The sequence below is a fragment of the Pimephales promelas genome, chromosome 5, assembly GCF_988280905.1.
Source record: "Pimephales promelas chromosome 5, fPimPro1.hap1.1, whole genome shotgun sequence".
In the NCBI taxonomy this organism is placed as follows: Eukaryota; Metazoa; Chordata; class Actinopteri; order Cypriniformes; family Leuciscidae; genus Pimephales; species Pimephales promelas.
In genome coordinates this window covers 11,501,510-11,514,793 of record NC_142773.1, presented here as the reverse complement: position 1 = coordinate 11,514,793, position 13,284 = coordinate 11,501,510, and the positions used below count along the sequence as shown (strand labels likewise).

At 41.0% G+C, this 13,284-nt stretch overlaps 1 protein-coding gene across 1 annotated transcript in view; it reads left to right on the top strand.

Annotated features, from left to right (window-relative positions):
• acap2a (ArfGAP with coiled-coil, ankyrin repeat and PH domains 2a) overlaps positions 1 to 13,284 on the top strand; it is a 142,955-nt gene that overhangs the window by 25,353 nt on the left and 104,318 nt on the right. The window contains exons 5-6 of the mRNA XM_089130965.1: positions 12,323 to 12,381; positions 12,471 to 12,654. Of these exons, the coding sequence (XP_088987091.1) occupies positions 12,323 to 12,381; positions 12,471 to 12,654 (243 nt within the window). The remainder of the gene's footprint in view (positions 1 to 12,322; positions 12,382 to 12,470; positions 12,655 to 13,284) is intronic.

Here is a 13,284-nt window from a genome sequence, read left to right as displayed (position 1 = left end):
TGCTGTTTATCCCTGTGTGCATCAGCACGATAAGAGAGCGTTTTCTGTAAAAAGAGCAACACGGGTGAAGATTGCGTCCTTTTCAGGATGACGTTTCACCCGTGTGTTTCTGGATGCAGTTGTTTCCTGTCCTCATTTGACAGCCACGATCACTGTTTCACATGCCTGGGCTTAAGCATGTTGAGACTGCGTTTGTGGGTGGTTTATGCAAGACTGAGTCCTGAGGTGGGCATGGCAACACGGCGTGCTCCCGAGTACCAGTTACTCCGACCTGCTGTTAGACCTTCACCCCGTGATTGAACCTCAGTTTCTAAGGGCTGGAGTATCTTTAGAATGAGTTTCCATGCACTGGCTGGGGCACCATGTGCAATGGATATGCTGCCGCAGACTCCTGGACAGGACCCCAGCTTCTATGCCATGTCAATTGCCTCAAGTTGCTGGCAGTACGTCTCGCTCTGCACCGCTTCCATGTGCTGCTCAAGACCCAGCACGTACTAGTCCGATCAGACAATACCGCGACAGTAGCATACATCTCCAACAAGGTGGTCTATGCTCTCGCCGTATGTCGCAACTTGCCCGCCACCTCTTATGGAGTCAGAAGTATCTGAAGTCGCTTCAAACCATTTATGTTCCGGAAGTCCTGCTTCAGCCTCTTCCTGGAGAATGGCGACTCCATCCCAAGTCGGTTCAGCTGATTTGGGATCATTTCAGGACGCACAGATCTGTTTGCCTCCCGCGAATCGTCCCACTGCGTCCCACTGCGACTTCGTTTTACTCCCTGTCCGAGGGCACGCTCAGCACGGATGCACTGGCGCACAGCTGGCCTGCACAATTATGCGTTTCCCCCAGTGAGCCTTCTCGCACTGACCCTGTGCAAGATCAGGGAGGACAAGGAGCAGGTCATTCTGGTTGCGCCAAAGTGGCGCAATCGGATCTGGTTTTCCGAACTTGTACTCAACACGACAGCACCCCTGGCCATTTCCTCTGAGGAAGGATCTCCTTCTCAGGGATGGGGCACCCTATGGCACCCTCATCCCGATCTTAAAACCTCCACGTGTGGCACCTTGATGGGACGAGGTAGGTTTGAGTACCCTACCACCAGCGATGGTGGCTACCTTCCGCTAGAGCGTCGTCCACTAGACACGTCTATGCGTTGAAGTGGAACTTCTTCGTCAATTGGTGCTCTTCTCATCGAGAAGACCCCCAGAGATGTTCGATCAGCGTCATGCTTTCCTTCCTTCAAGATGGGTTGGAGCGAAGGCTGTCTCCCTCCACCCTGAAGGTCTATGTTGCTGCTATTGCCGCACACCATGATCTAATCGAAGGTAAGTCGGTGGTGAAGCACGACCTAATCGTCAGGTTCCTGAGGGGAGCGAGGAGACTGTATCCTCCTCGCCTCCTCTCGTTCCCTCTTGGGACCTCTCAGTGGTTCTAACTGCCCTGCAGAGTGCCTCCTTTGTGCCTTTGCAATCAGTGGAGCTTAAGTTCCTGTCAAGAAGACATCACTCCTGGTTGCATTGGCCTCCATCAAGAGGGTATTGGATCTGCATGCATTCTCCGTTGACAAAGCGTGCCTGGAATTCGGGCCGGCCTACTCTCACATGATCCTGACACCCCGGCCTGGATATGTGCCGAAGGTTCCTACCATTCCCCCCGGGACCTGGTAGTGAACCTGCAAGGGCTGCCCCAGCCTTGCTACTGCTCTGTCTAGTACACACTCTTCGTGCCTACATTGACAGGACGCAGTGTCAGGACCTCAGACCAGCTCTTTGTCTATTATGGGTGGATGCTGAAGAGAAAGGCTCTCTCCAAGCAAGGCTGTCCCACTGGATTGTGGACGCCATTGCTTTGGCATACCAGAAGGAAGGTTGTCCATGACCCCTTAGTGTGACTGCCCACTCAGTGGATACCCGGAGTGTGGTATCCTCTTGGGCTCTAGCACATTGCACCTCGCTAACAGACATCTGCAGAGCTGCAGGCTGAACCCTACACATTCGCCAGATTCTACAATCTCCGAGTGGAGCCTGTGTCCACCCATGTACTCGCTTCAACCATCCGGTACTAGAACCCGCTCAGGTGTCTTTGCTTGCTCGCCATTCCACTCCACCTACTGGATACGTGCAATTATTTTCCTCAGGTGAGCCTTATAAGCACTGAGTTCCTCCAGCACTGGTGATGCCGATGCTAGTGTCTATATTGCCTGCGCGTTGGCTAGGTGCCTTCCATGTGCGACCCCCACATGTGTATTTCCACTGTAAGTCTCTCAGATCATGTGTCTTTACTTTGGCAAGCCACCTTGCCATCTCTGGGGTTGAATATTCACCCTGCAGCTGCAGCTGGACACCTCAGTGTTTCTCCATATGCTTCCTTCGGGTCATATGTGTATTCTTAAGTCGCCCCCCCCCCCCCCCCCTTCTGGGTTGGCAGTAATTGCATGTTTCCTCTAAACTATGGGATATGCTCCACAGTGTACCTTTGTATTCCTGTGCTAAATAGGAATTGTTCGTCCGTGCCAGTCTCACGTCATGGATCTCAGATTTATGCAGGGCACTGGAAGACCGCTGTGACGGTGGTGTAATTAGACTTGTATCCCCATTCGTCATTGTCCGACGGAACTCGGAGTGACAACGAAAGGGAACGTCTCGGTTATGTATGTAACCCTAGTTCCCTGAGTAGGGAACGGAGACATTCCGTCTTCCTGCCACCTTCCGCTGTACCGGAACAGCCGAGTTCAGTCTTGGCTCCTCAGCGAAGAAACGTACCTGCATGTTGCGGCGTCCTCCTTTTTATACCCACGAGGTAAGGCGGAGATACGCTATGCAAAATCCGTAATGTAATTATAATAATGATCATCATATCTATTTATAAATTAAAATACAACAATGGCATTAATATAAAATAATTAGGGTAGATTATCAAATCTATTTATAAATTAAAAGACAGCAATGGCATTAATATAAAGTAATTAGGGTTGATTATGCTTAATAATTATTAATTTTAAGTATATTTAATATCTATTTTAATGCATTCAGTTCTAATTATTAGGTTAAATTATTGGGTTCAACAATATGAAACTCAAAACATGTTCTGTATTTCTCAAATGGCATTAGTTAGTTTTCTGAAATAAATACCCACCTTTAAAATTGATTGTATATTAGTGTTTTTTATTACATTTATGTGTCTCTAGTTCTGAAATCTTTTATTTTATTTACATAAGTGTTATCTCATCATTACATAAGTACTCTATAAATCATACAAAACATAACATTGTTTTACTTTAATTAACATACATTGTTTTACTTATTGTACTTATAATAATGATCACCATATCTTTTTTTTTAAACAACAATTTTATTTGTCAAAAATTGTCACACAAGTTTGAACAACATTTCCATTTTCCATTACAACAATTAAAAAAAAAAAACAGCGATAACATAGGCTAATTGTCTATATACTCTCAATGTCCATCAATTCCACGAATGAGTCATCATCTAGACTCTCCAAAAAGTTATAAAACACTTTCCAAATGGACCAAAAGGTATCTGGCTTGTTTTTCAAAAAGTAGGTAATCTTTTCTAAGGCAAGATGTGAGGTCATCCCCTTTATCCATTGAGACACGCCGGGACTTTCTTCTTTTTTCCAAGTATATGCTATTACACGTTTAGCTTCTAATAAACAAAGAATTGGAACAATTGGAACTATGGAACAAGAGGAATTGACCCTTCGCTAAGCCCCGCCCTCCCTAGTTACTGTTGCTACACCTGTCAAGCTTTCGCGGCTGGCCCATCGATTATAGTGTGGATGCACCGGTGTCAGACATTCCCAATGAGATAATTAGTAATTTTCGGTGAACAAGTGAAATATCTGAGAGAGCAAGACAAAAGGGACTACAGTATGCATTCGAGGGATATATTCACGACATTATATGCAACCGATTAGAGAATAATTTCTTAAAAATTGAAGTTAAAGCCTAACGTTATAGTACCAGCGCTAGCAGCAGCGCCTCATACGCTGAACGTTCAAATGGGAAACACACACATTGAGGAACAGCTATTCATACACAGCAGGGTATGTGAAAATAATATTAATAATTATAAATCAAACAGCTTATCAATAAATCTTGTGGAATAACACTAATACCGGGAGAGCCGCGATCGGATTGGGTAAAGTTACTTAGTAAGGGGTAACGTTAGTAGGACGTCGATTAATAAAATGCTGAAATATATTTTAAAGTATGTCAGTGAGCCTTTGTCTAGTCTCTTTAATCGTCTTATTTTACGTTATTATTATGACCAAAGAACCGTCAATATTTCCAAGCAATAAGTGTTTTTGTTAAGCATGTCCACATTTACCAGTAGTTGTGAATAGGTCTCGCACATAGATTGAATTGAATTGAATTGAATTGAATTGAATTGAATTGAATTGAATTGAATTGAATTGAATTGAATTGAATTGAAAGCCTTTATTGTCATTGTACACAGTACAATGAGATTTGGAGAGCAACTCTCTAAAAGTGCACACATAAATAACACATACATACATTAGTGCAAGTCTGAGTGTAGGTTGAGTATGGTGACAGCTTTGGGGAAGAAGCTATCCCTGAGTCTGTTTGTTCTGGCCCGTATTGACCTGAAGCGCCTGCTGAGGGCAACAGGTTAAAGAGATGGCAGCCGGGGTGGGTGGTGTCCCTCAGGATGTTTCTAGCCCTGCTGAGACAACGAGAGTTGTAGATGGCAGTCAAAGAGGGCAGAGGGCAGCCAATTATTTTTTGCGCAGTGTTTGTCACCCTCTGCAGTCGCTTCCTGTCGGCCTCCGTGCAGCTGGAGTGCCACACTGTCACAGCATAGGTCAACAGGCTCTCGATGGTGGAACGGTAGAAGGTCACCAGCAGCTGAGTTTTTAGTTGTTCCTTCCTGAGGACCCTCAGGAAGTGTAGCCGCTGCTGGGCCTTCTTGACCAGAGCTGTGGTGTTGGCCGACCAGGTGAGGTCTGCAGAGATGTGAATGCCGAGGAATTTGAAGGACTCCACTCGCTCTACACATCTGCCGTTGATTTACAGGGGGGCAGGAGCGGCTTTGTTCCGCCTGAAGTCCAGGATGTGTTCCTTGGTCTTGTTGATGTTTAGTGCCAGGTTGTTTGATGCACACCACTCGCTAAGTTTCAGGACCTCATCTCTGTAGGCCGCCTCGTTTCCCCCTGTAATCAGCCCCACCACCGTTGTATCATCAGCGAACTTGATGATGATGTTCTCTGGGTGGGCGGGACTGCAGTCGGATGTGTATAGAGAGTAGAGTAATGGGCTCAGCACGCAGCCCTGTGGAGAGCCAGTGCTAAGAGTGCGGGAAGAAGAGAGGTGAGGACCCAGTTTCACCTGCTGGGGTCGGTTGACCAAAAAGTTCTTTATCCAGGAGCAGGTTTGTGGTGGCACCCCCAGGTTGGTTAGCTAGGGGATCAAAATGTCCGGTATTATTGTGTTAAAAGCTGAGCTGAAGTCAACGAAGAGCATCCTAACGTAGCTCCCCTGTTGCTCCAGGTGACTCAGCGCTGAGTGGAGAGCGATGGCTATGGCGTCTTCGGTGGATCTGTTAGTCCGATACGCAAACTGATGCGGATCCAGTGTGGAAGGTAGACAGGCTTCGATGTGTTTCAAAACCAGTTTCTCTAAACATTTGGTGATAACTGGGGTGAGTGCTATGGCGCGAAAATCATTGAGGCTGGTCGTGGGTGACTTTTTAGGGATCGGGATGATTATAGCAGACTTCAAGCAGGGTGGAATGACAGCTTGTTCCAGAGACAGGTTGAAGATGTCTGTAAAGACCTGTGATAGCTGCCAAGCACATGCCTTGAGCACCTTCCCAGGTACTCCATCTGGACCAGCAGCCTTTCTGGGGTTCACTGCACAGAGCGCCCGCCACACATCCTGTGCGTCAAGAGTAAGTGGGGGGGAGGGGCGCTGGGGAGCTAGTTGGGGTTGTGATGGTTGTTGAAGTGATGAGACTGGATGCTGTGTTTGAGACTCAAAGCGGGGAAAGAAGCTGTTCAGCTCCTCTGCCAGTCCCGCATCCAAATTCCCGGGTGTCACAGCACAGCCTCTGTAGTTAGTGATGGTCTGTATGCCCCGCCACACTTGTCTGGGGTTGTTGAGCTGTTCCTCTATCCTCCTCTTATATTCGACTTTAGCAGTCCTAATGCCTCTCCTCAGGTTGGCACGAGCGGCGCTGTACGATGATCTGTCACCTGACCTAAAGGCTGAGTCACGGGCCCGGAGGAGCATGCAGACCTGGCGCGTCATCCAGGGTTTCTGGTTTGAGGACACCCAGATGCTCTTTTCCACAGTGACATTCCCAATACAGTACTTGATGTAAGACAGTACTGTGTCTGTGAATATTTCCAGGTCTTTGTGGTAGAAGGCTTCCCACTGTGTGTTATCGAAGCAGTCCTGTAATCGGTGGAGTGCATCCTCGGGCCAGGTGGTGATGATCTTTTTTGTGGGCTTTGTTTGTCGCCTGAGGGGGATATATGCTGGAGTGAGGAGCAGGGAGAGGTGGTCTGACCGGCCCAGGTGGGGAAGGGGTACAACTCTGTACGCATGCTTGATGTTGGAATATACATGATCCAGAGTGTTTTCCCTTCTTGTAGGGCATTTTACATATTGGTGGAATTTTGGTAATACAGTCTTGAGATTTACCTTATTGAAGTCCCCTGCAATAATGTGGACTCCACTGGGGTGGGCGCGTTGGTGAGTATTGATGGCGTTTAGCAGCAGAGAGAGAGCCGTGTTTACATTAGCGTCTGGTGGTATGTAGACTGCAGTGATGACAATAACGGCTAGCTCTCTAGGCAGAAAAAAGGGTCTGCATCTCACCGACATAAACTCCAAGTCAGGAGAACAGTGTCTGTCCAAGATAGGAAATGCTAGATCACGCCAATCATTTCTCCCCTTGGCTTTTTAGATTTTCTGGAAGGAAAACAATTCCTCTCCCCCGTCCAAACTTTTAGTATATCGGTATCAGATTTGCACAATCCATACGCACACTGCTTCAGCATGTTTCCCTCGTTCGAAAGCTTGCCAGACCTCCCGCGCATAGTTACGGTTGCTAAGACATGATTGGCCATTGGCGGTTTTCGGGCGTGGCTTAGCGAAGGGTCAATTGCTTTACTAATGATTTGGCTTATAATATTAAACATTTTAATCCAAAAGCAATTAACTTTAGTGCATTCCCACATACAGTGGAATAAAGTTCCCTTTTCTTGTTTACATTTGTAGCACATATCAGGAATATTTGTGTTAAAGTGATGTAACTTAACTGGAGTTTCCTCCAGTTTGTCTTGTCAACATGATCATCATATATATTAATAAATTAAAATACAACAATGGCATTAATATAAAATAGTTTTCTAAAATAAAAACCCACATTTTTAGGGCTGGGCGATATATCGCACGATATTGTTATGCGCATCTAATCAGTAAAGCCGGTTACTTGATTAGCAGTAAATCACCTTCACCTGCTTTCAGATGGACCGGCATTTACTACAAAGAGCCGTAGTTCACTAACAAGCTGAGCCATATCGCGTTAATATTGAGGACATATCGACAGCGATATTTAACCCTCAGGTGCTCTTCGTTTCGGAGTCACACTTGTTATCTTCCCGTCAAAAGTGACCGGACACCTAAAAATGAAACTTTCTCCATCCCAGTAAAACCAATGCAATTTATTTTTGTTCTATAATATTTATTCTTTTCAATTTAGTATTTTGAGACAGTTTGATTGAACTTATTAATATTTATGCAATATTTATGGTTTATTTTTGCCATGGAAAAGTATATATATTTTTCTAAATATACATATAATTTTTAAAAAAAAAAATTATGAATGCAGTATTTTAGTATACTATAGAGTCTTGGCCTTCAGAAAAAAAATATTTTTTGAAGAAAATTAGGACCATCTAGTTACTGTATAGAGAAAAAGCGTAGAATCATGGTGTTATCACTAGCCTTCGTTTCGGAGTCACACTTGTTATCTTCCCGGTCAAAAGTGACCGGACACCTAAAAATGAAACTTTCTCCATCCCAGTAAAACCAATGCAATTTATTTTTTTTCAGTTATATTTTTTCTTTTTAATTTTTTATTTTGAGCCAATTTGATGTTACTTATTAATATTTATGCAATATTTATGGTCCATTTTTGCCATTGAAAATAATACAAACTTTTTTTTATATATATACATTTTTTATTTTATTTTTTTTAAGCAGTATTTTAGGTTAAAATAGAGACTAGGCCTTCCAAAAAAATTTTTTGAAGGCAGATTAGCGCCATCTGGTAAGAGTATGGAGAGAAAGCGTAGAACCATGTTGTAACCACTAGATGAAATGTACAGTTCTCTATGGAGAGGCATGTGAATTCCCCAGCTGTTCATGGACACGTTTACTTATTTTATTTTTTTTGTTATAGGTGGATTTCAACATATATTTAAACAATCTCAAATACTATTTCTTATCAAGTTTTAAATTTTTTTTTTTAATAGTGATTTAAAGTGTTAGTTTTTGCATTATGATTACAGTCAAACCTAAACATTGTGTTAGAAAGAGAATTTTATACATATTTTCTTTATTCTGAATTTGTACAAAAAACAATGCAATTCATTCAATTATAACACTTTATGTAAAATAATATTTAATGAGCATGTCTATTTGTGTGAACCGTAACAAATATATAGGTGTGTGTTTATTTGTGCGTGTGTGCATCTGTTTGTGAGTGTGGGTTAGTGTCAATATCACAATCTTGATGTTTTAGAGTGTCACCCCTTCATTGTTGAGCACTTTTTTCTGCATCATGGCCAATTTGTAGATTGCAAATTGTAGTTTGAAGTTGTAGATTGTTGTTTTTGTCAATTTCCCATTCATTTCCTGTGGTCGGTCATGTTTGACAGAAGAGCAGAAGTGTATCTCATTTTTTTACAACCACTTAAAGTGCTCGAATCATGACCTCAATTTTTTTGTGTGTTCACATACATGTTGCCATAAAAGTCACGAAGTTTCGTAATTTTCTGATGAAGCAGTGATTTTTTAGAAATTCAAAACAGATTTTTTAATCACAATTTATTGGTGTTTTTGTGTATAAAAGTGTGTGTGTGTGTGTGTGTGTGTGTGTGTGTGTGGGTGGGTATGTCTGTTTTGCACTCTTGATATTTTAGAGTGTCACCCCTTCAATGTGAGCACTTTTTTTCTGCATCGTGGCTGATTTGTAGATTGTACACACAAAAATTCTCAAAGTTTTTGTGTTTTTGTCAATTTCCCATTCATTTCCTATGGTCGGTCATTTTTGACCGAAGAGCACAAGTGTGACTATTTTTTTTACGACCACTTAGCATGCTCGGATCATGACCTCAATTTTTTTGTGTGTTCACATACCCAATGGAATAAAACTCACCAAGTTTCGTAACTTTCTCCATCCCAGTAAAACCAATGCAATTTATTTTTGTTCAGTTATATTTTTTCTTTTTAATTTTGTATTTTGAGCCAATTTGATGTTACTTATTAATATTTATGTAATATTTATGGTCCATTTTTGCCATTGAAAATAATACAAACTTTTTTTTATATATACATTTTTTATTTTATTTTTTTAAGCAGTATTTTAGGTTAAAATAGAGACTAGGCCTTCCAAAAAAATTTTTTGAAGGCAGATTAGCGCCATCTGGTAAGAGTATGGAGAGAAAGCGTAGAACCATGTTGTAACCACTAGATGAAATGTACAGTTCTCTATGGAGAGGCATGTGAATTCCACAGCTGTTCATTAACACGTTTACTTATTTTTTTTTGTTATAGGTGGATTTCAACATATATTTAAACAATCTCAAATACTATTTCTTATCAAGTTTTAGATTTTTTTTTTAATATTGATTTAAAGTGTTAGTTTTTGCATTATGATTACAGTCAAACCTAAACATTGTGTTAGAAAGAGAATGCTAGGAAGCAAATTTTATACATATTTTTTTTATTCTGAATTTGTACAAAAAACAAACAAAAAAAACAATGCAATTCATTCAATTATAACACTTTATGTAAAATAATATTTAATGAGCATGTCTATTTGTGTCACTGAACTAACAAATATATAGGTGTGTGTTTATTTGTGCGTGTGTGCATCTGTTTGTGAGTGTGGGTGAGTGTCAATATCACAATCTTGATGTTTTAGAGTGTCACCCCTTCATTGTTGAGCACTTTTTTCTGCATCATGGCCAATTTGTAGATTGAAAATTGTAGATTGTAGATTGTAGTTGTAGATTGTTGTTTTTGTCAATTTCCCATTCATTTCCTGTGGTCGGTCATGTTTGACAGAAGAGCAGAAGTGTATCTCATTTTTTTATGACCACTTAAAGTGCTCGAATCATGACCTCAATTTTTTTTGTGTGTTCACATTCATGTTGCCATAAAAGTCACGAAGTTTCGTAATTTTCTGATGAAGCAGTGATTTTTTAGAAATTCAAAACAGATTTTTTAATCACAATTTATTGGTGTTTTTGTGTATAAAAGTGTGTGTGTGTGTGTGTGTGTGTGGGTGGGTGGGTATGTCTGTTTTGCACTCTTGATATTTTAGAGTGTCACCCCTTCAATGCTGAGCACTTTTTTTCTGCATCGTGGCCGATTTGTAGATTGTACACACAAAAATTCTCAAAGTTTTTGTGTTTTTGTCAATTTCCCATTCATTTCCTATGGTCATTTTTGACCGAAGAGCACAAGTGTGACTATTTTTTTTACGACCACTTAGCATGCTCGGATCATGACCTCAATTTTTTTGTGTGTTCACATACCCAATGGAATAAAAGTCACCAAGTTTCGTAACATTCCGATGAAGCTGTGATTTTTAACATTTCAAAACATAAATTTTTTCGGTCAGAAATGACCGAAGAGCACCTGAGGGTTAATGCGATATGGCTCAGCTGGTCAGTGAACTACGGCTCTTCGTCACGACAAAATCTCCCGTGTTAAATTAACACACCTGGAGTGTATATGAGTCCACACTCAAGAGTGTTAAAGTTAATGAGATAATTAAGTGATTAAATGAGTGATGACCATTATTGAAGACACCTAAAGCAGAATCACAAGGAAAAAAATCTAAAATTTTAAGCCACCGTTATGGAGATGAGTGTTTGCTTTAGTTGGGCTCTTGACCCTTATAATATAAACTTCGTATTTGAATTTGCTGTTGCATCTGAGTTTTACCTGTCAGATGAACAAATATAAACAATTACAAAATGATGTTGGTTACATAAAGATATTCATCATTCGATATTTATGTCTATAATTTTTTCTGTTGGTTAATGTATAACTGAGATTCTGCATAAATATCCAGAATGTTAAATATAATTGATGGATTTCTCAAAAGTTGTTTAAAAAAAAAAAAAACTTTCCTTTAGGCACACACAGACCTCAAGATTCAGTCAATGCTTCTCAACAACGGTGACGAGTAGAATATTCAAGTAGGAAAAGTAAATTACATAGACAATTCAGGTCGTAATTTATTCAAACCGCAATGCATGATGGGAGCCATTAATGAGTTGTGATTGGTGGCAACAATGATTAATTTTGTCACCACAATTGAGATACACAGGCTGATTATTGATAGCTGTGTTTCTAAATAAAGATGAGAGTGATTTGATCAGAATATATATTAAAAATTTTAAGTTATAAGAAAAATATAGATAGCCAATACAACCACAAAACTGTTGCTAACAAATTAAAGCAAATCACCTGAATAGAATTCATTTTTCAGATCAAGCATGATTATGTCAAAACATAATCAACACTATCAGATCACAGATGTCTTATTTGACAGCTATTAAATCAATAGCAGCAGACAAACAAAATTTAAAATGAAAGTATAAGTGTCAAGAGCCCAACTAAAGCAAACACTGATCTCCATAACGGTGATTTACAATTTGTGATTTTGTCCTTCAGTGATTCTGCTTGTGATCATCAGGTGTCTTCAATAATGCTCAATCATCACTAAATTAATCACTTAATTATCTCATTAACTTTAACACTCTTGAGTGTTAATTTAACACTCTAATCTTCCATTTGAAAGCAGGTGAAGATGATTTACTACTAATCAAGGAACCGGCTTTACTGATTAGATGCGCATAACAATATCGTGTGATATATCGCCCAGCCCTAGATTGTATATTAGTGTTTTTTTTATTACATTGATGTTATATTAGTATTATCTACTTTAATTTGTAAGAAAACTCACAAAAAATTTGTAATTTAGTTTGTAAGAAAACTCATGCAGTACTTCATATTTGCTACATTTCTTTTTAGATATTATTTGATCAAGCCCAGAGATCCATCAAGTCTCAGCTTCAGGCTTTTGTGAAGGAGTAAGTGTTTAAGTTTTAAATGCTTTATACATTTTTCAACACTGCTGAGTTTTTAGGACCATTTCTCCTCTTGAAACCTTTATTTGCAGAGACTTGAAGAAGTTTAAAGATGCTAAGAAGCAGTTTGATAAGGTGAGTGAAGATAAGGAGGTGGCACTGGTGAAAAATGCCCAGGTGCCTCGTAACAAGCAGCACGAGGTAGAAGAGGCCACCAACATCCTGACCACAGCACGCAAGTGCTTCCGTCACATCGCCCTTGACTATGTACTACAGGTTTGTTAAGCGCCCTTTATTTTATTATAAAACATTTCTGAGTCGGTCAGTTTAGGTTGTAGTATAGTATCTATCGATCTGTCTCTGCCTGACTGTTTATCTATCCATCTATCATTTTATGCTGTATATTATATTACTATAGGCTTAATGTGTATGTGTACAATACAGGGTGTGTGTGAAGCGTCTTGTGCCGTAGTGTAGTGGTGCTGGTAGTTAGTGCATGCTGCATGGCGCACACTGTGCTCTCTGCTTGTTACTCTCTGCTTACAGCTGTTGCCGCTGGCTAGCCTTCTTGATAGAGGGTGAAAATAGGAACCGAGTGGGCCTCCTCCTGCCAGTACAGAGCCACTCCACCAACAAGATTCATGTAGTGCCTCCTCGTGGGCAACACACGGAAACTAATCATACGGTCCCAGACGAAACTACAGGGGATCTCAGAGCAGCAGTGGGCCCCGGAGACTGCGTGGACACGCTTTGGCATCCATCAACCACAGCCACAGCTATGGGCAAATAGCACCATTGCCTTGTGGTTAGTCTGTGCTGGTGGTGTGCAATAAGTGGGCCTTAACAGACCCAACAGCCTCCTGCAGCCAAGTTAGGGGACCAGTTGTCCTGGGACCACCCTTGCCA